Consider the following 26095-nt stretch of genomic DNA (forward strand, 5'->3'; position numbering starts at 1 on the left):
AACAGGAAAGGCAAAACTTATCTTAAATACCATTTCAACGATCTCACGATTAAGGTATTTTCATTCATAGTAGTGTTTGATAGTATTATTTTATTACATTAATTTTATTTAATTTTTCAAACATATTTTGGAAATTCCTCCGTATACCACAAGAGGAAGCATGTGTAATTTTGAGACCCATGGCACTAGAAAATAAAGTAGTATTTTGCAATTTCTCTGTTCTATCAAAGTGTTTAAATCGAAGACTTAACTAAAGGTATTGGAAAAAAAAGAATCAGCGACACCTGGAGAACAGTCATACTATGACATTATAACCAATGTAATGAACTTTTGCAGATTAACTGATTTTCAAGGTGCAGGTTTGAGAGTATAATATCCTGCCTCATGATCCAAAAGAATACAACATAATCTACAGGAAAATTTTCAAATTAAGCTCCTCATCAGCTTGTTTGGTGCGAAGATCTCAAAAATGTATAATCCAAAAAGCCTTTCAATGGTAAAATTAACATCGTCAACTCTTGGGCCAAGATGTACCTTTTTGATGCCTGGTAAAAATAAGCAGACATAGAACACCTGGCCTCTTTAAAATATCTGGTTACAGGATGACTGCCATCCTCTCTATTAGCAGAAATGTCTTTAACCATTTTGGTCTCTCCGAGAGCATTGTTTCACCAACCCTTTACACTTTACCACAGGGACAAGAAGCAATAGCATATGCATTCAGCTTTCCGATTTTCCAGTCATGAAAGTATTACTCCCACCTAGAATTACAACCTTATCATGTTGGAGGAGTTTGTGTGCCCCTGTGACCCTGGGAGCTGTGCTGTCCAGAGCATATAGCTCCTGGTAGAGTCACCCAAGGCAGAGAGGTCTCACGTGAGGGACCAGATAAAAAGCGATTCACATAGCCCCTATGAATAGTCCCCATGAAAATAAAGGCTGCTCGCCCGGAATAGGAATACCAGGGCCCCCACCTGGAGCCAGGCCTGGGAGGGAAGCTCGTAGGTGAGCTCCTGGCGGTTGGACCTGCCATGGCATCTGGCTGGGCTTAGCCTGAATGAACCATGTGGGGTTGCCCTCTCATGGGCCCATCACCTGGAAGAGGAGGAGTAGGGGCTCGTTGAAATGCATCATGGGCAGAGGACACCCTGGCGGACTTGACTTACGGTGCAGAAACTGATTTTTGGTATGTGGAATGTAACCTCTCTGGGGGGGGGGGGCAGAGCTTGTGTGGAAGGTTGAGTGATACTGATTAAATATAGCTGGGCTCACTTTTATGCACAGCCTTGGCTCTTGAACCAAACTCCTAGATGGGGGCTAGACTCTCCTTCTCTGGAATCACCTGGGGTGAGAGGCAGTGGGCAAGTGTCAGGTTACTTCTTATTCCCTGACTGAGCACCACTGTGTTGGAGTTTGTCACAGTGAACGAGAGGGTTCCCTCACTGCCACTTTGGGTTGCAGGGGGGGAAATTTCTGACTGTCATGACGGCGTACACGCCCAACAGCAGCTCGGAGTACCCAGCCTTCCAGGAGGCACTGGGAGGTGTCCTAGTGAAAGCACCATCTGGGGACTCTACTTCTACTGGGAGACTTCAACACTCATTTTGGCAATTATGGGGAACTTGGAGGGGGGCTATTGGGAGGAATGGCCTACCTGGTCTGAATTCGAGTGGTGCTTTGTTGTTAGACTTCTGTGCAAGTCATGGATTGTCCATAACAAACACCATGTTTGAGTATAAGGCAGCTCATAAGTTTACGTAGTACCAGAGCTCCTTAGGCCAACAGTCGATAATTGACTTTTAGGTAATCTCATTAGACCTGCAGCCGTATGTTCTGGACACTTGGGTGAAGCGAGGGACAGAGCAATCAACTGATCACCAACTGGTGGTGAGTTGGATCAGATGGCAGGGGAGGCTGCTGGACAGACCTGGTAAACCCAAGCATGTAGTGAGGGTGAACTGGGAACATCTGGCTGAGGACCCTGTCTAGAGGCTCTTCAAGACACCACTCCGGAGGAGCTTCTCCCTGATCCCGAGGGAGATTGAGGACATGGCATCAGAATGGACCCTGTTCAAAGCCTCCATTTTTGAAGTGGCAGCTTTGAGCTAAGGTAAGATGGTCGGTCATCAATGCATGTCGTGGTGGTGACCCAAGGACCTGGTGGTGGACGCCATCTGTGAGGGAGGCCATCAGGCTGAAGAAGGAGGCCTTCCAAGGTTGGCTAGCTCAGGGGACTCTGGAATTGGCTGAGAGGTACCAGCAGGTCAAAAGGGCTGTATCCATGGCTGTCATGGAAACAAAAACTCGGGTATGGCAGGAGTTTTGGAAGGTCACGAAAGAGGACTATTGATTGGCCTCAACGAGATTCTGGGAAACCATCAGATAACACAGGAGGGGCAGGCAGGGCCTCATCCAGACTGTTCTCAGCAGAGATGGGGAGGTTCTGACCTCAACTGAGGATGTGTTCAGGCAGTGGAAGGAACACTTTGAGGAGCTCCTAAACCTGACTGACATGCCCTCTGCTGAGGAGACAGGGCTGGAGGATTCGAGGGGGTCATCTCCTATCTCCCTGGCAGAGGCCATGAGGTAGTTAGGAAACTGTGCTGGCAAGGTGCCAGGTGTGGATGAGATCCACCCTGAAATGCTGAAGGCTCTAGATCAGGGATCTCCAACCCTGCTCATGGAGAGCTACCATCCTGCCAGTGTTCACTCCAACCCTAATTTAACACATCTGATTCTACTGATTACCTACTTAACAAGACCTTGATTAATTGAATCAGGTGTGTTAAATTAGGGTTGGAGAGAAAACTGGCAGGACGGTAGCCCTCCAGGGGCAGGGTTGGTGACCACTGCTCTAGATGTTGTTGTGCTGTCATGGCTGACACGTCTCTTCAATGTTGCTTGGAGGTCAGGGACAGTGCCTGTTTGGGTGGCAGACGGGGGTGTCGGTCCCCATTTTTAAAAAGGGGGACCGCAGAGTGTGCTCCAACTATCAGGGTATCACACTGCTTAGTCTGCCTGGGAAAGTTTACTCCAGGGTGCTGGAAAGGAGACTCTGGCCCATTGTCGAACCTCTGATCAGGAGGAACAATTTGGATTCTGTCCTGATTGTGGAACAGTGGACCAGCTTTTCACCCCTTGCACGGATACTGGAGGGATCATGGGAGTTTGCCAATCCAGTCTACATGTTTTTTGTGAATCTAAAGAAGGCTTATAACCATGTTCCCCGGGGATGTCCTGTGGGGGGTGCTGCAAGAGTAAGGGGTGCCAGGATTGCTGCTGTGATCCATTCGGTCCCTGTATAACTGCAGCGAGAGCTGTATCCACATTCTTGGAACTACACTACCGTTCAAAAGTTTGGGATCACCCAAACAATTTTGTGTTTTCCATGAAAAGTCACACTTATTCACCACCATATGTTGTGAAATGAATAGAAAATAGAGTCAAGACATTGGCAAGGTTAGAAATAATGATTTGTATTTGAAATAAGATTTTTTTTACATCAAACTTTGCTTTCGTCAAAGAATCCTCCATTTGCAGCAATTACAGCATTGCAGACCTTTGGCATTCTAGCTGTTAATTTGTTGAGGTAATCTGGAGAAATTGCACCCCACGCTTCCAGAAGCAGCTCCCACAAGTTGGATTGGTTGGATGGGCACTTCTTTGAGCAGATTGAGTTTCTGGAGCATCACATTTGTGGGGTCAATTAAACGCTCAAAATGGCCAGAAAAAGAGAACTTTCATCTGAAACTCGACAGTCTATTCTTGTTCTTAGAAATGAAGGCTATTCCATGCGAGAAATTGCTAAGAAATTGAAGATTTCCTACACCGGTGTGTACTACTCCCTTCAGAGGACAGCACAAACAGGCTCTAACCAGAGTAGAAAAAGAAGTGGGAGGCCGCGTTGCACAACTGAGCAAGAAGATAAGTACATTAGAGTCTCTAGTTTGAGAAACAGACGCCTCACAGGTCCCCAACTGGCATCTTCATTAAATAGTACCTGTTAGAGCCTGTTTGTGCTGTCCTCTGAAGGGAGTAGTACACACCGGTGTAGGAAATCTTCAATTTCTTAGCAATTTCCCGCATGGAATAGCCTTCATTTCTAAGAACAAGAATAGACTGTCGAGTTTCAGATGAAAGTTCTCTTTTTCTGGCCATTTTGAGCGTTTAATTGACCCCACAAATGTGATGCTCCAGAAACTCAATCTGCTCAAAGAAGTGCCCATCCAACCAATCCAACTTGTGGGAGCTGCTTCTGGAAGCGTGGGGTGCAATTTCTCCAGATTACCTCAACAAATTAACAGCTAGAATGCCAAAGGTCTGCAATGCTGTAATTGCTGCAAATGGAGGATTCTTTGACGAAAGCAAAGTTTGATGTAAAAAAAATCTTATTTCAAATACAAATCATTATTTCTAACCTTGTCAATGTCTTGACTCTATTTTCTATTCATTTCACAACATATGGTGGTGAATAAGTGTGACTTTTCATGGAAAACACGAAATTGTTTGGGTGATCCCAAACTTTTGAACGGTAGTGTAAGTCAAGCTGTTTCCCAGTGGGTGTTGGACTCTGCCAGGGTTGCCTCTTGTGTCTTGATTCTTTTTCCCCCCCTTTTTCTCCCCAATTGCATCCGGTCAATTACCCTACTCTTCTGAGCCTTGCCAGTCGCTGCTCCACCCACTCTGCCAATCCGGGTGGGGTGGGGGTGGGGGGCTGCAGACTACCACATGCTTCCTCCGATACATGTGAAGTCACCAGCCGCTTCTTTTCACCTGACAGCGAGGAGTTTCGCCAGGGGGATGTAGCTGTTCTGTTGGCCTCATCAAGCTGTGACCTCCAGCATGCATTGGGCCAGTTTGCAGCTGAATATGAAGCGGTAGGCATGAGGATCAGCACCTCCATGCTTCATCTCCAGCTACCAAACCAGCATCTCCACCAGAGAACCATGTGAGGCCCTGGTTCTCTGCTGGAAAAAGGTGGTTTGCCCCCTCCGAGTTGGGAGTGAGGCACTGCCTCAAGTGCAGGAGTTCAAGTATCTCTGGGTCTTGTTCACAAGTGAGGGTAAAATTGAGCGGGATACCGACAAGTGGATCAGGGCGGCGGAGGCAATCATGTGGTTGTTGTATCAGATCGTCGTGGTGAAGAGGGAGTTGAGCCAGAAGGCAAGCTCTCAATTCACCAGTTGATCTTTGTTCCAACTGTCACCTATGGTTATGAGCTCTGGGTAGTGACTGAAAGAATGAAATCACGGATACCAACAGTGGAAACGAGTTTCCTCTGCCGGGTGGCTGGGCACATCCTTAAGGATAGGGTGATGAGCTCAGATATCCGGGAGGAGCTGCTTCTGCTCCTTCGCATTGAAAAGAGCCAGTTGAGATGGCTTGGGCATCTAGTTAGGATGCCTCCTGGGTGCCTCACTGTGGAGGTGTTCCAGGCACGAGCAACTGGGAGGAGACCCTGGAGGAATTATATATTCTGGCTGGCCTGGACATACCTTGGGATCCCCAGGAGCAGCTGGTGGATGTGGCTGAGGCAAGGAACATCTGGGCTGCCCTCAGCCCACTTCCATGCAACCCAGTCCCAGATAAGCAGCAGAAAATTATGATGAAAGCCTTACCATCCATAGTTTTTCCACTGACACTATAATTTTAGTTTTCTGTATCTAAACAAGTAAACAAGAAGTACCAATGTGTTACTGTTTGTTTACAAAGTGTTGCTGATTTATTTTCAATATGTTCATGATCATCAAAAAAATTAAGGAATCACAATACTTGAGAATAATTTAGACTCCCTCTATAACAGGGGTGGGCAATCTTATCCAGAAAGGGCCAGCATGGGTGAAGGTTTTTGTTCCAACCAAGCAATTACACCCCTGTGTCTCGTAATCAAGTTCCTCAGCAAAGACTCTACTGGTTGATTAGTGGGATCTGGTGTGTAACTGATATATATTTATATATATATATATATATATATATATATATATATATATATATATATATATATATAGTATATAGCGTTTTTTTCCGAAATCGTCAATGGTGTTATAAGTGCTCAATTAATGAGGAGCAAAATATCAACACAGATACAGGAAAAAAAAGTATTAAAACTTTTTTTCCTGTATCTGTGTTGATATATATATATATATATATATATATATATATATATATATACACACACTCACCGGCCACTTTATTAGGCACACCTGTCCAACTGCTCATTAACGCAAATTTCTAATCAGCCAATCACATGGCAGCAACTCAATGCATTTAGGCATGTAGACATGGTCAAGATGATCTGCTGCAGTTCAAACCGAGCATCAGAATGGGGGAGAAAGGTGATTTAAGTGACTTTGAACGTGGCATGGTTGTTGGTGCCAGACGGGCTGGTCTGAGTATTTCAGAAACTGCTGATCTACTGGGATTTTCACGCACAACCATCTCTAGGGTTTACAGAGAATGGTCCGAAAAAGAGAAAATATCCAGTGAGCGGCAGTTCTGTGGGCGAAAATGCCTTGTTGATGCCAGAGGTCAGAGGAGAATGGCCAGACTGGTTCGAGCTGATAGAAAGGCAACAGTAACTCAAATAACCACTCATTACAACCGAGGTATGCAGAAGAGCATCTCTGAACGCACAACACGTCGAACCTTGAGGCAGATGGGCTACAGCAGCAGAAGACCACACCGGGTGCCACTCCTGTCAGCTAAGAACAGGAAACTGAGGCTACAATTCGCACAGGCTCACCAAAATTGGACAATAGAAGATTGGAAAAACGTTGCCTGGTCTGATGAGTCTCGATTTCTGCTGCGACATTCGGATGGTAGGGTCAGAATTTGGCGTCAACAACATGAAAGCATGGATCCATCCTGCCTTGTATCAACGGTTCAGGCTGGTGGTGGTGGTGTAATGGTGTGGGGGATATTTTCTTGGCACACTTTGGGCCCCTTAGTACCAATTGAGCACCGTGTCAACGCCACAGCCTACCTGAGTATTGTTGCTGACCATGTCCATCCCTTTATGACCACAGTGTTCCCATCTTCTGATGGCTACTTCCAGCAGGATAACGCGCCATGTCATAAAGCTCGAATCATCTCAGACTGGTTTCTTGAACATGACAATGAGCTCACTGTACTCAAATGGCCTCCACAGTCACCAGATCTCAATCCAATAGAGCACCTTTGGGATGTGGTGGACCGGGAGATTCGCATCATGGATGTGCAGCCGACAAATCTGCAGCAACTGCGTGATGCTATCATGTCAATATGGACCAAACTCTCTGAGGAATGTTTCCAGTACCTTGTTGAATCTATGCCACGAAGGATTAAGGCAGTTCTGAAGGCAAAAGGGGGTCCAACCCGGTAATAGCAAGGTGTACCTAATAAAGTGGCCAGTGAGTGTATATATGTGTGTGTGTGTGTGTGTGTGTGTGTGCGTGTGTGTGCGTGTGTGTGTGTGTGTAATGTGTGTGTGTGTGTGTGTGTGTGTGTGTGTGTGTGTGTGTGTGTGTGTGTGTGTGTGTGTGTGTGTGTCTGTGTGTGTGTGTGATTAAACTCACAAATTCAAACAGCAGGTTAATGCTGGTGTTTTTTTTCTCTGTGAACGTGTAGGAACTTTACCCTGTTTAAGCTGCATTTTTGTTTTCTTTTTTGTGTTTTATTTGTTTAGCAATAAAAAGAATACTGTGTCTATTGTAAGTCCAAAAACTGAACTAAGATCTAAACCGTTGTGTGTGTGTGTGTGTGTGTGTGTGTGTGTGTGTGTGTGTGTGTGTGTGTGTGTGTGTGTGTGTGTATGTGTGTGTGTATGTGTGTGTATGTGTGTGTTGCTCTTACAAAAGCAGAGGGTAGATAGAGAACTCCGAGCTCATAGGAGCGAACCATCACCTGGGTGTTGTTCTTCTCCAAAGCACCCCAAGCTGCCTTGGACAAGTTGGCACTAGAGGCACACACATCACAACAAAGACAGGATGAGTATCTGGTTGCTGGGGGCATATCATTTGCTTCACATTTTAAACAAAAGGAAGATCCAATAATCTCTTGCCTCAAATCTATTAGTAAGATGCTCTTAGTTGAAGGAAATTGAATTCAAATTAGATTTTAACTACACAAAAAAAGCACCAATGACTCTTAAAAACTGGAAATTCCAAAGTCTCGCAGGACATAATTTGGAATGTATTACCATATACTTAGTTGTACAAACGTAAGTCTCATGGAGTGTGATTATTCGATGTACTTGGCAAATAGCTGCTCTTAGTGTTGTTCTGTGATGCTTGGTTGAAAAGTCTGTGAACAATAACATTCTTTGGATTTACATTTCTGTATGATTGTTATTTTAGATGTTAATGAATATGGTGCTCTGGAGAAAATCTAGTGTAGTGCTGTTTCTATGGTGCTTTTTGTGCTACTGCTCAAAGGGGAGCGGGAGGGAGAGAGAGGGAGAGGAAGAGAGGGAGAGGGGGAGAGAGAGAGAGAGAGAGAGAGAGAGAGAGAGAGAGAGAGAGAGAGAGAGAGAGAGAGAGAGAGCGAGAGAGAGAGAAGCTAAAAATAAAATATTGATAAGTATGTCACAACAGTTAGAAATAAACTGCCACCACAAACAGTGTGTCACCTTGTGATGAGGAACCAGACTAGCTCAGTGAAATCTGGTGATGTTCTCATGTAGATTTTTATGTGTGGCATTGCGTGACTTCTCCCAGTGGTGTCTGCTTTCCACCGGCTGCGCACGTGTGCGGACACACACACACACACACACACACACACACACACACACACACACACACACACACACACACACACACACACACACACACACAATTTTAATATCTTTTCTCTCTTCATCATCAACACCTCATTTCCTATTTTTTCTAGGACAAATGCCAATGTATGGCCCATTACTCGGTTACTAGCGGAATGCTGACCATATCTCTAATCTACTGGCCAGTTACACAGTTTCTAATAGGGGGTGTATGTAAATAGCTGGTCTGTTAAAACATTTACCAACAGAATGCTGATGATGTACCTGGCTGGGACCAAAACAGTGACACTGTCCTAGTGGCATATAACCTGTTGTGTACTGTCATAGATAACCACAGAAAGGGAAAATGAATAAATCAATTAATTAACAGCTGTACTACTACAACATGTAGCAGGACCCCAACCCACTCAAGACAGTGTTGTGGATGTTCACAGGACGTAGCCCATGCTGAGGATATTAGCCCGAATACCTGGAGATTAGGAAAGCAAAACCTCACACAAAGAGAGGATAATTCATCTTGAGCCTAAACTGACATCAATTGCCTCAACCAGATCAACTCTATACAAAAAAACATTTTTATCTGGCCTGGATTTTAGAGACCTCAGCCCCCCCTCCAACCACACAGAGGCACTTTAAGAAAAAGGAGGCTTTTAAGACTAACAGCACTATTGTACAAAATTACATATTCTTTGCAATGTCTGGATTTGCATTCTATACTGTCTGAAGAACGATATAACCAGTTACAGTTTCATAACTGTATCACTCATGCAGAGTTAAATATTAAGCCAATTGTGTTATTGCCACATTTCAAATGCTATTCTGGTAAACTTGAAGTGTTCCCTGTCATAGCTGAACTCTACGCAGCTTTCAGTTATTAGACTGCTCTTAACAGGCCTAATCGAGACTTTCTTATTCCACAGAAATGTGGAGCCCCAAACTTAATTTTTAACTAAATAATAGTTTAGCACATCGCTCCTACACACACATGCACAAACTTCTCAATTAATTTGTTTCCCAAAACATTCTCAATCCGTGCTGTGGAAGACCAAACACAAGAAACAGTGTTGACTAATCTGCAGGTGCTACGCCAGCCTATGCATGCTAAACCACTACAACAGATATCAGGAGTGAACGTACTGGAAGTAGGAGTGAAGCCAGAGCTGTTTCTGAGCCGTCTGGATGCTGTAAGGCAGGGAGCCCCCCGCTGGTGGAAGGGAAGACACTCATTACAACAAGAATCAATCAATCAATCAATGCAATGAAAAGATCGCTTGACTGATGGCTAGATTAAAAAAAAATCAACACTCAACGGTGGTTAATGGTTCTAAAAGTGATCCACAACAACCAAAACTGACTGAAGTTTTTAAAAACTGTTATGTCTTACCTGGATATCCCTCCAAACTTGTCCTCACATCCTCCACAGTAGGATACACCTGCAAGACAAAAATCATTTATAGTTTTTGGAATTTAGTGCACGTGTGTGTGTGTGTGTGAATAAGAGGTCGTGTAGGCCATAATTCTCAGCTACAATCTCTCACACACTATCAAACTCTCTCTCACATGCATTATCAAGCCTCTCACATGCACTATCAAACTCTCTCACAGTCTGGTAGTGTGTGAGAGAGAGAGTTTGATCTTTGCATTTTTTGATTGGCTGGAAATACTTTCAGTCAATTTTTCTATTCCTCATTGGCGTACTCACAGAGTATGCAGGCACAATTCAGGTTCTGAATGTCCTAACTTACATCTGTTGCGGATAGCATTGGCGAACTTCGATTATTTGTGGAAATAAGAATGCTTTATCCATTTATTTTTGTTTTGCAAGTTAGCTGGCTAGTTCAGGTGAAGGCGTTGGACACCACCCTCATCTCTTGCAATGAATTTAAAATGGACAGCAGCTGAATAGCATTTCCTAATTCACTGCTTTGATTATGAAGAAGAAAGAAGAAAGCCACTTTATTTTGTCATTGCATTCTTTAAACAAATTGAATTCTTACAACAAATTTGTTCTCCGCATTTAACCCATCCTATTGTATAGGAGCAGTGGGCAGCTGCAGCGCCTGGGGACCAACTCCAGTTCTTTCCATTGCCTTGGTCAGGGGCACAGGCAGGAGTATTAACCCTAACATGCATGTCTTTTTGATGGTGGGAGGAAACCGGAGCACCCACAGGAAACCCACGCAGACACAGGGAGAACATGCAAACTCCACACAGAAAGGATCTAGGACAGCCTGGGGTTTGAACCCAGGACCCTCTTGGTGTGAGGCAACAGTGCTAACCACTGGACCACCGTGCTGCTTAATTGTGCCCCTTTGGAAATCAACAGGCTACAAGCTGTCAGTCAGTCACCTCAGCCCATATTCTTCCGCTGTCAGAAATAACGATAGCCACAGAAAAACGTTTCACGTTTATAATGTGTTTGAATAGAGGTCCTGAGTCAGAGGCCCTTATTTACACCTAGCTTTAGTACGAGTCTTATTTTTGGATTGTGTCTGGATATGATTTAGCTGGTATTAAAATGCATTTCCATTAAAATTCAATTGTGCTTTCCTGCACAAAATGTAGTGAATAGTGTGCATTGCCTCCTAGGGCAAGTTTAAATGTTTTTAAAGGAAACCCTTGTGCTTCCTATAGTTTAGGAAAATTTCGAGATAGTGTAGAAGTGACTGTTTCATAACACAGTATGATGGATATTCTTCGGCGCTATCCCATGCTGAGAAAATTACCCTAAATACCTTAAGATCAGGGAACCAAAACCTCGAGAAGGGGTGGGGGGTAATTCACCTTTAGCCTAACCAGGCCTCAGTTGCTTTAATTAGATTAACTCCAAGCAAAAAACATTCACATCTGGCCTGGACTTTAAGGACCTCAGTCAATCCCCACATGACACTTCATAATATTTCTGAACAGTATCATATTTTCAACATATAATCTGCCATGTCTGCATATTAGATTTTTTTTATGTATTATGTAACCCGCTACCATGTCATAAATGTGTAACCCACAAATAGTCTAAAATCAAGCTGTCTGTTACTGCCAAATTTAACAAGATGTTCTGGTTATATTTAGATTTAATGGAAAGCTAAAGCTATAGTTGGGCCAACTTTGCAAACCGCAAAAATGTACAACCAAGGCATTTGATAATATTAGACTTAAAGCTCAAACACAGAACATGTCTTACACCAAAATTCAAACTAAATTCCAAAGTGGACTTGTCTTCCTGTGCCTGTAACCCCCCAGTACATATCGTGATGTGCTGAAGTGATAAATACGTAGCTCCAAAACCAAATCTCTCTCTATTTTGTGCTCTCATTCGGAAAACCTTTATCTGAACTGTCTCACTTCTGAATAATGAGCATTTTTTTCTTGCTGATGCTTTTCTTTTATCAAGATGCGGCAACAGAAAAGTTCTGATCTAGTACTATGCTTATGTAAAGCACTTGAAGCAATATTATTCTCTGTATCTCTGCAAAGGGGAATGTGCTGGGTAACTTGGCACTTGGATGCATGCTTTGAGATAGCCAGCACAAAACCAACAAAGAACACGCCTCCTGTCAGCCTCTGGCTCGTTTCTGTCTCATAACCTGAAATGATTCTACACTCATGTGCCAAACTAGGCTAAACCTCAACTGGTTTACTGTATCATTAATTTCCCAATTTATTAATCCCATTGCTTTTTTTAGGGGTATTTTTCCCCCTTTTTCTCCCCAATTGTACCCGTCCAATTACCCCACTCTTCCGAGCTGTCCCAGTCACTGCTTGACCCCCCTCTGCCAATCTGGGGAGGGCTGCAGACTACCACATGCCTCCTCCGATACACGTGGAGTCACTAGCCGCTTTTTTTCACCTGACATAGTCCCAGTCCCCTCCTGAACATGTGCCCTGATCAATCAGATGAGGCGCTAGTGAAGCGACCAGAACACATACCCACATCTGGCTTCCCACCCACAAACACGGCCAACTGTGTCTGTAGGGATGCCCGACCAAGTCGGAGATAACACGGGGATTCAAATCGGCGAGCCCCATGTTGGTAGGCAATGGAATAGACCGCCACGCCACCCAGACGCCCCTCAACTCATTGATTTTATCTGTTATTTTTACTTTTGTCTTTCATTGATTTGTAAATTTAGTTGTTTTGATTCACCTGTTCTTAGCTAGTTAATTACTATTTTGACAAAGCAATGACTCCTGTATGTACTTAGATGTTAACTGAAGTGAAGCAACAATTACAGTTATAGCTGAATTCAATATACTTTTAGATTAGGATATTTATACGTCCACGGTGGCGTAGCGGTCTAAGCATCGGCTTGGTGTCGATGCAGTTGCCCACTGGGGACTGGGGTTCGCGCCCCGGTCTCGTCAGATCCGACTATGGCCGGACTCGATGAAGCAGCAATAATTGGCAACGCTGTCTTCGGGAGGGGGGCGGAGTCGGCTTGTGTTCGTCATGTGAATGCGTCTCTGTGTGTGTCGGAAAAACAGTGGTTCGGCTTGGATTCGCCTTGTCACGAAAGTGGGGAGGCGCTTTCCTTCGAGACTGCCGGCCGGAGAGATGCAGTTGGCGAACGCATGCAATACGAGGGTGGGTGTTTGAATTAAAATAGGGATCAATTGGCCAATAAATTGGGAGAAAAAAGGGAAAAAATCAGAAATAAAAAAAAAAAAAAGATTAGGATATTTATCTTAATAAATGAGATTTTGTCATTCCTTGGAATGTGGTGCTCCTGATATAAATCTTAAATTTGAATTGGTGGTCTCACTCACTCTTAGTTTATTTTATGCTTTTACTGTTTTAACCACTTTAACGCCCTACACAAGAGGGAAGCCTTCTTAGAAAACTGGTGTACTATAACTAAATCCAGAGTGAAAGACGGTTTTATGCAGCTGTTCTAAACTTAGTATAGTGCACATTGTGTATAATTGTTGTTTTTACTATACTCCTGCTTGTTAAATTCCCAGCACCCATCTACCTGTGTATGCATTTGAACACCAGCAGATTTTGACATACCGGACATGTGCAAACATGTGAATTCCTGCCTTGAAGGAATACAAGTTGATGACATGAACACGTGACAATGCTGAATGTGGATAGTGAAATGCAGTTGACTTTTATACCTTCTTAAAATGTGGTCACAATTCCTCCCTGACCACATTCGGAGGTGGCTTGTGGAATTGATTCCTGTCATTCATTAATTTTGATAACATGTACATTTGTATTCTTATGAGGTTAACTACTTTCCAATTACAATCTGTTAATCCAAGGCCCGTTTGTGCTACATGTAAAGAGCGTTCTCCTTCATAGCATTCGTTTCATGTCACACTGGGAAAACATCCCCTGCATGACCTCATCAGAAGCTCTAATAACATTACGTCAGCCCTTATTGGCTGCATCAATGATGTGAGTGTGATGTGTGAGGCAGCTTCTCAGGCTCCCGCCAGTGCCAAGGGTGCCTGGTCCAGGAAGCCACCTGCCCAGTTTGTATCCCAGATGGCCCAATTACCTCCCCCTGCCGCTCAGCTGGAGAGGAGGAAGAAGAGGTCCGCCTGACAGCTCCTCCAGCTGGGGGGTGCAAGCCCAGTTTGTTCCCTTTACAGGCTCCACTGTCCACCCTGGCTCTGTTGTCAAGCATGTTCAAAGAGTCGAATTCTGTTCGATGATTAGCTCATCGGTGGGCACACCTTTACATGCCCCCGAAAGGAAATAAGAGACAGTGTTCAAAGGATAGTATTGTCCATAGAATTCCAGAACACCATTGAGAAATGGTGCTCTGAGTCTCAGACTATTCCTTTTCAGTGGTCTGTATCAGTCCTTCCTTCAGGACCTATTTGAAAAGGGAAAGGCATTCTCTACCATCAAAGTGTGAAGCTCATCATGTTGGTTTTAAAGGCAAAACAGTTAGCCAACATCTGATAGTGTGTTGATTTATAGAATAGAATAGAATACTCTTTATTAGTCATTTTGTACATATACATACAAATGAAATTTACTTTCTGCATTTAACCCATCCTAGCTGTGTAGCTAGGAGCAGTGGGCAGCCGCCGTGCAGCACCCAAGGACCAACTCCAGTTATTTCTTCCCATTGCCTTCGTCAAGGGCACAGACAGGAGTATTAACCCTAACATGCATGTCTTTTTTGATGGTGGGAGGAAACCGGAGTGCCCGGAGGAAACCCACACAGATATGGGGAGAACATGCAAACTCCACACAGAAAGAACCTGGGACGGCCTGGGGTTCAAACCCAGGACCTTCTTGCTGTGAGGCAACAGCGCTAACCACTGGGGGCGCAGGGGGCCCGGCGCAAGCTGCCTGTGTCTAGACCTTTGTGCCCATCATGGGATCTCTGCATGGTACCAGATGCACTTTTAGGCCCACCATTTGATGAAGATTTTGTCTCTGAAGGTGGAACTGCTCCTTGCTCTGGTTTCCACAGAGTGGGTGAAATCCATGCATTCTCAATGCATCATGCTTGCTTAAAGTTTAACCCTGGAAATAGCAAGGTAATTCAACAGGCTTATCCTGTTTGTGGTTGGCTCATGCTCCCCGCTTGAGCTTTTGACCTTATATCCTCTGGCTTTCTTCTCTGAGGAACACTGGCGATTGCATTCTCTATGTCCTGTGCATGCATTGAGGCTCTATGTAGACAGGACCCAGAGCTTCAGGAAAGGCAATCAGCTTTTTCTGTCCAGGGCAAAGCCACAATCAGTGAAGCTGGTTTCTAAGCAGCATCTCTCCCACTGGATAGTGGAGGCTATTGCTTAAGCCTACACTAGCAAGGCCCTTCAACCTCCTGCTGGCCTGTATGCACATTAAACATGGGTTCTGGCCACTTCATGGGCTCTATTCAAAGGAGTCTCCCTTCAGGAGGTGTGTGAGACAGCCAGCCGGGCACCATCTCACACATTTGTCAGGTTTTACAGCCTAGATGTCACAGCTCCTGGTTTGGCCCTTTCGGTGCTGGTGTTGGTACTTCTCAGAGTTAAGTTTCCTATTTGTGAAGGGTCATGTGGAACAGTTGTCTTCTAATCAGGCTTGTCTGGCAATGCGGAAGTTGGGATTTCCCCATATAGAGACACAAAATAAATGCTATGAAAGAGAACTTTCGATTAAATGCATAACCCAATTCTCTGAATAGGATGAGTGAGTGTCTCACCAGGCCACCCTCCTTTCTAGTGAATAGAGGAAGAGGTGAGCTTGTTTTGAATGATGAATAATGTGAGGTCAGCCCAATATATTGGGAAGAGGGTCTCATCCCTCTCCAACACACATATATCAGTGATGCCAGCCAATAAGGGCTGGCATAATGTTATTAAAGCTACTGATGAAGTCATGCAGGAGAAGTTCCCCATAGTGAGACACTCACTCAGAGAGAACCAGGTTATGTACCCTTAAGTTTTTGTAAGTCTGCCATAACGTTGGCCATGTTGTTTCAAGGAAACTATAGCAAAGCAGATGCTTGTCAACAGGGAAGCTACCCTACTCCGCCCTTTTTCCTGTTGTCAATGGACTTATTTTTGTATCTTTGTGATGCAGTCCGCTGAAATCAACCAGTACTTGGACAGCCCTTCTGGATGAAGTTGACCCGTGCAAGAAAGGTCATATCAAGGTTGAAATGGAACGTACCAAGTGAATGGGGGGGGCCGGGTGAAGAGATGATTTCCCCAGGGTGGTTAGAGTGCGCTGGAACTCCCCTCCCAGCCATTTGGTCTTGTCCAATCCCATGGAGCCGATGCTGGAGAATTGGCCAATGACAGGCCAGTTTTCTTCATTGGGAACAGGATGTGTGTGGTCATACAGCAGCTACCACAAAAACAAAAGAGAGGAGAGGAGGACAGGTAAGGAGAAAGGAGATGAAAGGAGAACTAAATTGGAGACATAAAGCAGCTACTTCGAGACACAAAGAAAAAAACTTGGAAGGTTGAATACATATTATTCACACAATGCAGAGAGATTTTCCCCCATAAACGGCAGTCATATCCACACAAATCAAATAAATAAAAAAATTGATTAAATGATTGCAAACACAGCAGAGGAGGGTTTCATAATCAGTCCCATTTTCGTGATCATGTGCCTCATCTCCTTTCGGCAGTAGGCCACAGCCTAAACCTAAACAACAGCAATACACTCCATTTAGATGTAAAGGTAGGGGCATTTCTACTATGCAAATTCATCTGGTGTTGATATTCCAATGAATACCTAGTTGTCTGTGGGCAAAGATTGAATGAATGGAGCCAACATATTACTAGGAGGGAACAGACAGGTAAGAGGGAGGAAAGCAGAGGGAAAGACAGGAGTATTTACCTTCCTCAGCCTCAGATGGCCCCAGCGCTCCATGTCTGAGCCAACATACCTCCCCGGGGTGGAGGCAATAAGATACACTCTAACGACAGAAAGTAAGATTAGCTTAGTGTATGTTATCTTGACCATGGAAACAAGGAGAGCTGTGCAGACATGCAGGCTCTTCTGAAAACACTGTTATGATAAAATGAGGGAAATATTGCTTGGTTTAAAAAAAAAAACTGAAAAATTAGGCTACAGGGACGCTTAATAAAAAGCTTATCTAACCTACCAAGATGTAATCTCCAGAGGAAGCTGGATTTTTTTTTTGAGCCACCAGACTGATAGGATATAAAACAATTATCTGCTATCGTGCTGCATTTCCCCTCAGTTTATGAACGGGGCATCCGCCTTTAAATTCAATAATTTGAACAAGGACAGAGGAATCACTATGAGAGCTCATTTGAGGTATTTAAGATATCTAGCACACAAACAGGGTTTTCGTGCTATCCAAACATAAATAAGGTCAGCCCTGCTATAAAAATGGACACAAAAGTACTCCCAGTGGAAGTCAACATATAAGTTTATGAGTGTGTATAATAGAGGGGGTAGGTATGAACAAAGCATGAAGGCTAGGGAGTGGCTTATTCTGCATGTCATCATGGAGGCTCCTGGTATTTATGAATATGCACATGTGTATGTATATGTGTGTTTGAGGTTCACCTGGTCTCTGACAGGTCATGTTCTTTGATTCGTTGAATCCAGTCACTGAGTTCTGGGACACGGTATGACGCCAGGTACTCCAGCAGGTCCCTCTTAAAGAAGGTAGACGACTCACCATCACTCGCAGCACTGCCAGCTGGTAAGCGTCGAAACAGTGGACTTATCCACATCCTTGCAGAGACAAATTCAGTAAACTCACAGCTCAATTAAACATCAAGTTACCTTCCAACAGATAAATCATATTCCATATATTACCCTCCATTATAATATAGTTAGGACTCTCCAAACTGCAAATAAATAACTTGTTGACACATCAGGGACATTTTGGACATGAAGGTCCCAAAGCCCTCTTCAGCCAACAAAACAGAATGCAATACTAAAGGTGAGCAAGCACTCATTTTAGGCCTGGCTCAGCTTGCTCACATTTTGAAAAAGGAGAAAACAAGGGGTGTCGATGAAGAAGACAGTGATGGTGGCGTGGAAGGCTGTAGGTAGCAGTGCTGAAGCAAAACACCATGCCCCAGCTTCTCACAAGTTAACTGCCCCTTTAAGGCTGGTCAGCTCAACAATCACAAGTAATCTATCAACTAAGGAGTCCATCCAATGACAGCAAACTAGCTCCAAGATGACAGCATGGTACTGAATTAGGAACCGAATTATCTTGTGCAATATTTTATATTTTTTTCTGGTGCAATATTCTGGTTATTATATACTTGGTATTATATTAGCATTTAGTCTATCAATCAATCAATCAATCAATCAATCAATCTATCTATCTATCTATCTATCTATCTATCTATCTATCTATCTATCTATCTATCTATCTATCTATCTATCTATCTATCTATCTATCTATCTATCTAATGAATATTATATTTACTTACTTTGATTACATTTTTTATACATTGTGTGTTGACTTCTAGACCAAAGAATTACATAGCTTGCAACACTTGTTTCCATTCTGTCTAGTTGTGCTCATGACAATAAAAACCTCAAACCTTGATATACTACCTGATTTTCAACAATTAGATTACTCAAGATAAGGAAAATTTCAATCCCAAATAAGATCAAATCTGTAAATGACAGCCAAATAATGAAAAAATTAGGTGGTTCATTTTATTCTGTATTTTTACCAGAATTAGATTTGCATTAGAAAGTACAAGTTCTTCATTGATTTCTAAATAATCTTGTTTTGACAATTAACGTATTTGGTCTTCATGTAGGCTAGTGCTGAGGTATACGCAGCATTCCTTCTTTGGGCATTACTTCAGTTTAACCAAACTTTTATGCTAAAGATGAATAGGACTATTTTGCTTAGAAAAGTTAATAAAAGATGGTTATGTCACAGACCAGTGAGTCTGTGCACATTTTATTTACTTTTTCTGGCATTTTGTACCATTTTAAAAACCTTGAAATCAACAAATTAACTGTTAATTTGTCTCCAGACCTGAGCAGCAGCCCTGTACTTTTCAAGAGCCAGTTAGAGCAGCCAGGTCAAGTCAAGTTATTCATATAGCCTTAATCTCAAGAGGACTTTATATTCAGACAGTGGAAAAACAGGCAGATATAGTAAATGACAATGGATGACACCCCCTATCCTTAGACGCACGATCTAGGCAAGGAAAACCCCACAGGAAAAAAAAAAATTCTTATGAAAGGCAACCTTTCAGTCTCCAAAAGGTCACTTCTTTCAATGAACCCACAGGGTTTTCCCTTCCTAAAAAAAGCTACTTCAAATATGCCCTTGAGCAAGATACTTAACCTCCACATTCTCAAGTGCTGGCAAGCTCCCACTACTGAGCTAAGCAGTAGGCGTATAAGGCTGGACAATGTGGACACAGAAAACAGTGGTCAGCAAACCATTTCCGATGAAATAAAGGGTAAGAAAATTAAGACTGGCTCACCCCTGTGTCTTCTGGTACCAGTCAGCTCTGATGAGGTTGGAGGTCATAATGACGACCCTAAAGCCTTCTTCGTACCAGAGCAACATCATCTTGCTACACAAATAAAGAAGATCTTCTGAAACAATTATAACAGCATTGCTACAACATCATATACCGGCCCTCATACACTTTACCTGCCCAAGACCGAATCGACACTTGATATTCACAACCAAATTAGACAAGACAATAGCCCCTTTGTTGTTGTTTTAATCAAAATACTGATATAATAAGAAAACAGTGAGGAGAAATAGCTTTGCTCATCAAGTCACTGAGACCTAGTTGTGACTGACAATTGCAATAACACTATGTCAAATGATGTTTTTAGCCATTATCATGCAGTCTCACTCATGACTGGAGTCAACTAGTGTCAAACCCAGTGTGTCTCCTTTTGAAACAATATTGAGGGAACAGCTTGGGAATTTTTTTTTCCAACGTCAACAAATCATTTGCTGTGCAAAAGAAAAGATGACAGGAAGAGTGCCTGGGACGTACGTGTGGTGGGTTCCAAAAGCAATATCCAGTTTAGCCTGTAAGGGAAAAATACCAAATGGTCATCTGTAATGGGGTTTTATAACACCAGCACAACAGTCAGAGCCTCCAGTCTGTCTCTCCACTGTCTCCCTCTGTACTCTCTAACTATCCGAGAAAAAAAAAACACTAAAATGGTAAATGGACTAATCACCTTCCACTACAGCTTTAGTAACAAAATTAATAAATTAATTATGACAAAAAAGAAAAGTTGTTCTGCATAAGGAGGGCACATGGAGCATGTACCTGACAGTAGCGGATGTGAGAGAACGGCTGACCCTGTTGGATCAGACGGGCCTTGGCTTCTCTTTTATCGCCGTGGACAATCAAAACCGGTCTATCCCTGGAACCACATTTAGAATGCACATTTCAGTCATTTATCATCAGCATCAACATCAGTATCAACAGGCAACTAGCACAGTCATATATATATAGATTTATTTTTTTTATTTATTTTCCCCCTTTGTTTCCCCTATTGCATCCAGCCAATCACCCCACTCTTCCTAGTCATCCTGGTCGCTGCTCCACCCCCTCTGCCGATCCAGGGAGGGCTGCAGACTACCAAATGCCTCCTCCGATACATGTGGAGTTGCCAGCTACTTCTTTTCACCTGACAGTGAGGAGTTTCACCAGGGGGACGTAGCGCATGGGAGGAACATGCTATTCCCCCCTGAACAGGTGCCCCCGACTGACCAGAGGAGGTGCTAGTGCAGTGACCAGGACACATACCCACATCCGGCTTCCCACCTGCAGACACGGCCAATTGTGTCTGTAGGGACGCCTGACCAAGCCTGAGGTAACAAAGGGATTTGAACTGGCGATCACCGTGTTGGTAGGCAACGAAATAGACCGCTACGCTCCCCGGATGCCTCCACAGTCATATTTAGGACAAGAAATCACAAGCAGCATAATGCTGGTCAATGTTTAGTTATATCTGGCAAGTTCATCTACACTAAGGCGACTTTGAAAGGTGGCTAATCATCATTTGGAAATCCTGTTGTATTCAATAAATCTGAATGGCTGCTCCAACAGTGAAACTGGCAAGGGGAAATTAGATATGTGCTAGCTATCATGACCATGGGGGCGGGGGGGGGTTAGTTTCCCTGTTTATAATAACCAGAAAGTTCATCATAAAAAAAGCGGCTAACATTAGTTCAAAAAACTGATAGCATTCAAACGGTAAACTCTAAACTGTCCTTATGCACAGATAATTTTGGACAAATAACCTGACTGGTCAATAATGATAATAACTTTTATTTCTATAGCACTTTTCTTAACATTGTTACAAAGTGCTTAGATAACATAAAATAAAGAATTACATATACATATAAAACATCTAAATATGCATAAGGACAAATAAACATGATCAAATAAATAAAATTGAAGCAGGTGAAAAGTGAAAAGCAGGATTCAATATGTGTTTTTTAGCTGAAGTTTAAAAGAGGATAGATAAGCGGCTGTAAGAAGTATGAAAAGTAGATCATTGAACAACTTAGTAGCCCTAGTGGAAAAAGTCCTCTCCCTCTTTTTGCTAACCTAGACTTTGGAAATGAGAGCAGAGCTTTTTCTGGTGACCTCAGCAAACACCCTTGAACATAAGTGGTTAATGTACGTTGGCACTAATCCATCTAACACCTTAAAAATAATCAACACAATTTTAGAACGTATTCTGATGGTAACTGGAAGCCAGTGGAGGGACGCTAAAATGGGGGTAATGTGTTCTCTTCTCTTAGTTCAAGTTAAAAGCCTTGCAGCTGCATTTTGAACCAACTGCAGGCAATTAAGTGCATTTTTACTGTGAGAAGAATAAAACGAGTTTCAGTGAGCGAGATGTGAGGAAATATGAAAGCATGAACAACTTTCTCTAGGTTAGAGGTCACTTAATTTTGGAATTATTTCTTAAATGATAAAAATTCAAATTAGAATCAAAGATGATGTTGAGTAGGATTAATGGAACCAAACTGAGTAACAAAAAAAACCATCCTGACCACGTTTTTTTTTTTGGCATAGCAATTATGAATATTGAAATCACCAAGGATAATACACCTATCAAATTTAACTGTGATCAAAGAATAGAAATTCTGAAAAGAAAAACAAAAACAAACTTTTATTAGGATGATAAAGCACTATCCCCAAAGGACACCAGGCTACACTTTTGGGAACTAGAATGGACGACAGCCCTGCCACCACCATGCTCTTGTGGTTCTTACATTGCACAAGTAAAAAAAAGAAACCTGATGATGTGGCCTCATTTAGAGTAAAATCATAATTTTTATAGACAACCAAGGCTCAGCAAGCAGAAAGAAATTACAATTATAATGACTGCTTCCAGCCAGGCTGATGATTAGGCTGTCGATTACTATTATTATAAACCGTTTCCTGTTGGACGCTTCACCTATTGTGGTTAACTGGAATTTGGTTATTTTATCTTGCTATTTATTCTAAATACAAACGCTTAGTAGAAAACATCCAAGACAGCACATTTGCACTGTATAAATGCAATACCACCAAGAGCGTTCTTTTCATGACTCTTGGAATGTAGGCATTGCCAGTGAAATAAGGTACACGTTGCTATCTAGCCTGTAATCGGCAAATAGAGGGTTTTATTGTGATGGTAAAGGAAGCGGGGAAGCAGATCTTACCTAAACTCAGGCGGGTATTGTTGAACCATCCAGGCAATATCAAAGCAGTAATTAAACTGTAAGAGAACAAACAACATAAACAACAGGAGACTTTTCTATAACTGCCTGATTGTAACAAGAGAAAAAGAAAATGGATTTCAAAGTGTGTATACTGTCTCACCTGGACTGATTCTTTCAATGTCCCAAACAATGGAGAGAGAATGTCTAAGCGAAAAACAAAATGTTGATTAGATAAAACTAGAATTTAAATGGGATGATGACAAAGAACTCAGGCAGATCCCATCAGAAGACTTTTTTTAACCACCTTTAAGCCATAACTGACCCTACATATGCCTTTAATGTTTATTTTATCTTCAAAATGTCAAAATAGCATTCAACATTACCAAAAATAAATCATGCTAAATTAAGGTCAAGTATATCATGTCAGTGTTGCAAATGCATTCTTCTGAGTCCTTTTTACCATGCCTTTAAAAAGATGATGGTGGTGTAATTGTGTTTTTCTCATTGTTGACAAATGCTATGAACATTTTTAATTCCCCTTTGCTTTCCCTACACTCACAAGTTTATTTACATAGTACCTTTCATAGTCACAAAGTGCTTTACAATGAAAGAAGAAAAAAAACAAAGATTTAAAAGATAAACAGAAATTACATATGCCAAACAATAACAAGCAACGCACAAATTAAACAAAGACTAATTAAAAGCCAGGCAAAACAGGTGGGTTTTTAAGCTGCTTTTTAAAACTGCCGACAGAGTCAACAGACTACAAAGCCAAGGGGAGACCGTTCCACAGTTTAGGGGCAACTACTGTGAAAGCTCAGTTACCCTTGTTTTGGGGTCTGGTACGAGGTACAGACAATAAACATTTATCAGAGAACCTAAATTATCTTGATGTCGTGTCAGGGCAAATTAGATCAGCGATGTAGGAGGGTGCCTGACCATGCAAGGGTCTATATGTAATCACTAAAACCTTAAATTTAACCCTATATTCAACTGGAAGCCAGTGTAATGATGCCAGAATGGGAGAAGGTAATGTGAGAGCGCTTGCTAGTTATTGTCAGAACTCTTACAGGAGCGTTCTGCATCATTTGTAGCTGACCCAGAGAGGATTTACAAGGGCAAATCTTTCCCCATCAAGCTGATGCCATGCATATTTCCCATCCAGGCAGCCATAGGACTCCAATGTATTCAAAAAACCTTTCAAAACGGGTTCCAGTGTCATGCCGTTACCTTGGTCACCATTAAGTATCATTGCGAACAATGGTTGTTTTTCAGTTTTTTTCTGAAACAATTTTATAAGTAATGAAGATTCCTTTGGCTTGCTTTCTGTGGAAAGTAGTTAAGTTTCTTGAGTGTGAAAAAAACACTGCACATATTTGGGGGATTCTCATTGGATCAAATGGGGGCTACAGCAGTGCTTCCCAACCCAGTCCTCAGTTACCCCTGTCCTGCATATAATCATTGTAACCCTGAATAGGAGACCATGCTTGTAGTTATTCAACCAATCAGCTCACCATGTCAGATTTGACACATCTGATATAATAAAAGTACTACAATATGATTGGCTGAGTAACTACAAGCAAGCCCACCTTTGCAGGGTTACAAAGTAAATCTGCAGGATAGGGGGTACTTAAGGACTGGGTACCTGAACACTGCAGCAGAGGGACTGTCAGTAGCTGGCTTCTGTCTGGTTACCACATCAGAAGTAAATATAAATGCACAGCACTGAATTAATGAAAATAGTCCTTATTAAATGGAACAGTTTGATTCCTTTTGAATTCACCTTTGGAAAAAGTTGAATACACAGGTTTTTCATGATAAAGGATTTAAGGCTGAAGCTACGTATGTCTCTAACCTAATTTAGTGATTTTTGAATACAATGGGATTCTGTGGCTTCTTGGGTGGGAGCTAAGTGTGGCATTGGCTGGTTGGGGTATGTGGAATGCATGAGGGAACTTAGGTCTTTCCATAGTATTTGTCAGCAATGGGAAAAACATAAAATTGCACCAGTGAACCTTTAACCTCAGAAAATCCTCTTCTGTTCACCTCTGATGTGCAGGGCTCCACTGTTGTACTTCCTGTCCAACCCCGTCACTTTGTTCAAATATAACCTGTAGGTATCATTCAGATGAGGTATACTGGTCTCAAAAAAGTCATCAGGCTCGTCTATGTAGTAAACCCGACCATGAGGGCTTGGGGGGCGCGACTCTTTCTCCACCTTTGGCTTTTTCTGTTTAGGGCTCAGACTCGACTTCACGGCTGGAACTTTTTGCTGAACCGAGCTCCGATTCTCCTTCTTAACTCTATCATCATCATCATCATCATCATCATCATCATCACTGTCTGAGAGGGCCCAGCCAGAATCATCTGATTCTTTTTTCCGCTTTCCAGCAAATGATGGACTAGATTCATATTTTACTGGAGTTAACTGGCTGGCATGAGCTGCCTGTCTAGCATCAGAACCGATGACAAGTGTTGATGAAGAGGCACCGACTGGAGCCAACTGTGGTTCTGTTTTCACAACCGCAGCCGTTTCTTGTGCCTGCTTGTCCTGTTTGGAACTGGAAATAGAGTCAGGCTTGTGGGAGTTGTGGTTGGAGTCTGTCAGTCTCGGGGGTTTAGTCACCGTAGTATTGGAACGATGAAGGTCCTCATCATCATCACTGCTAGAGATGGTCCACTTACCATGCTGACTATCTTGAGTCATGTCTGGAAAGAGAAAGAGACGACGGATTTAAAAGTCTCAGTGGTTGGAATGCAACAGGATCAGAGCTAGTCTGACCAAATATATCTGTAAAAGCAAACATTGGACTAACATTATGACCATCTGACCAGGTAGCAGACACCGATAACACACACCCACCAAAGCAAGTGCAGTTTGGTACCTACTTAAGCAAGTGTGCAACTTAAGTTTTAAAACTGGAATATTCAGACACGATTAGTAAATTAAGCCACTCCCTGCTTCCTTGTCAATGCTGTGTTCTCCAATGACTGCCGCGAGAACAAATGTTTTGGATAGTTGCATTCATTTGCAGCACGGTGAGAAAGTAATCGTATTGGTGCCACCAATTGCGCGATTTTCTTTCGATTTAAGATAGTCTTACTGTTAATTTTTTTGAGGGACCACAAGAAATAATGATAAAATATCAATGTATATTACTCTATCTAGCTACCTCTCAGGGTACTATACAGCTGATCACAACGCTCTTCAACACGCGCCGCAACAATTACC

The 26095-nt window shown here is 42.7% G+C and overlaps 1 protein-coding gene across 1 annotated transcript in view; it reads right to left on the bottom strand.

The window, feature by feature from the left end:
- Window positions 1–26095, bottom strand: part of tdp1 (tyrosyl-DNA phosphodiesterase 1) — a 34813-nt gene extending 8718 nt beyond the window's left edge. Inside the window, exons 1-14 of the mRNA XM_056278871.1 lie at window positions 26037–26095; window positions 24910–25572; window positions 23024–23067; window positions 22864–22919; window positions 20468–20564; window positions 20186–20220; window positions 19655–19747; window positions 17751–17921; window positions 17052–17130; window positions 16374–16550; window positions 10137–10185; window positions 9890–9956; window positions 8606–8713; window positions 7831–7933 (exon numbers count right to left, since the gene is read on the bottom strand). Coding sequence (XP_056134846.1) covers window positions 7831–7933; window positions 8606–8713; window positions 9890–9956; window positions 10137–10185; window positions 16374–16550; window positions 17052–17130; window positions 17751–17921; window positions 19655–19747; window positions 20186–20220; window positions 20468–20564; window positions 22864–22919; window positions 23024–23067; window positions 24910–25570 — 1740 coding nt within the window. The 5' untranslated portion in view covers window positions 25571–25572; window positions 26037–26095. The remainder of the gene's footprint in view (window positions 1–7830; window positions 7934–8605; window positions 8714–9889; window positions 9957–10136; window positions 10186–16373; window positions 16551–17051; window positions 17131–17750; window positions 17922–19654; window positions 19748–20185; window positions 20221–20467; window positions 20565–22863; window positions 22920–23023; window positions 23068–24909; window positions 25573–26036) is intronic.

This window comes from Lampris incognitus, chromosome 4, assembly GCF_029633865.1.
Source record: "Lampris incognitus isolate fLamInc1 chromosome 4, fLamInc1.hap2, whole genome shotgun sequence".
NCBI lineage: Eukaryota > Metazoa > Chordata > Actinopteri > Lampriformes > Lampridae > Lampris > Lampris incognitus.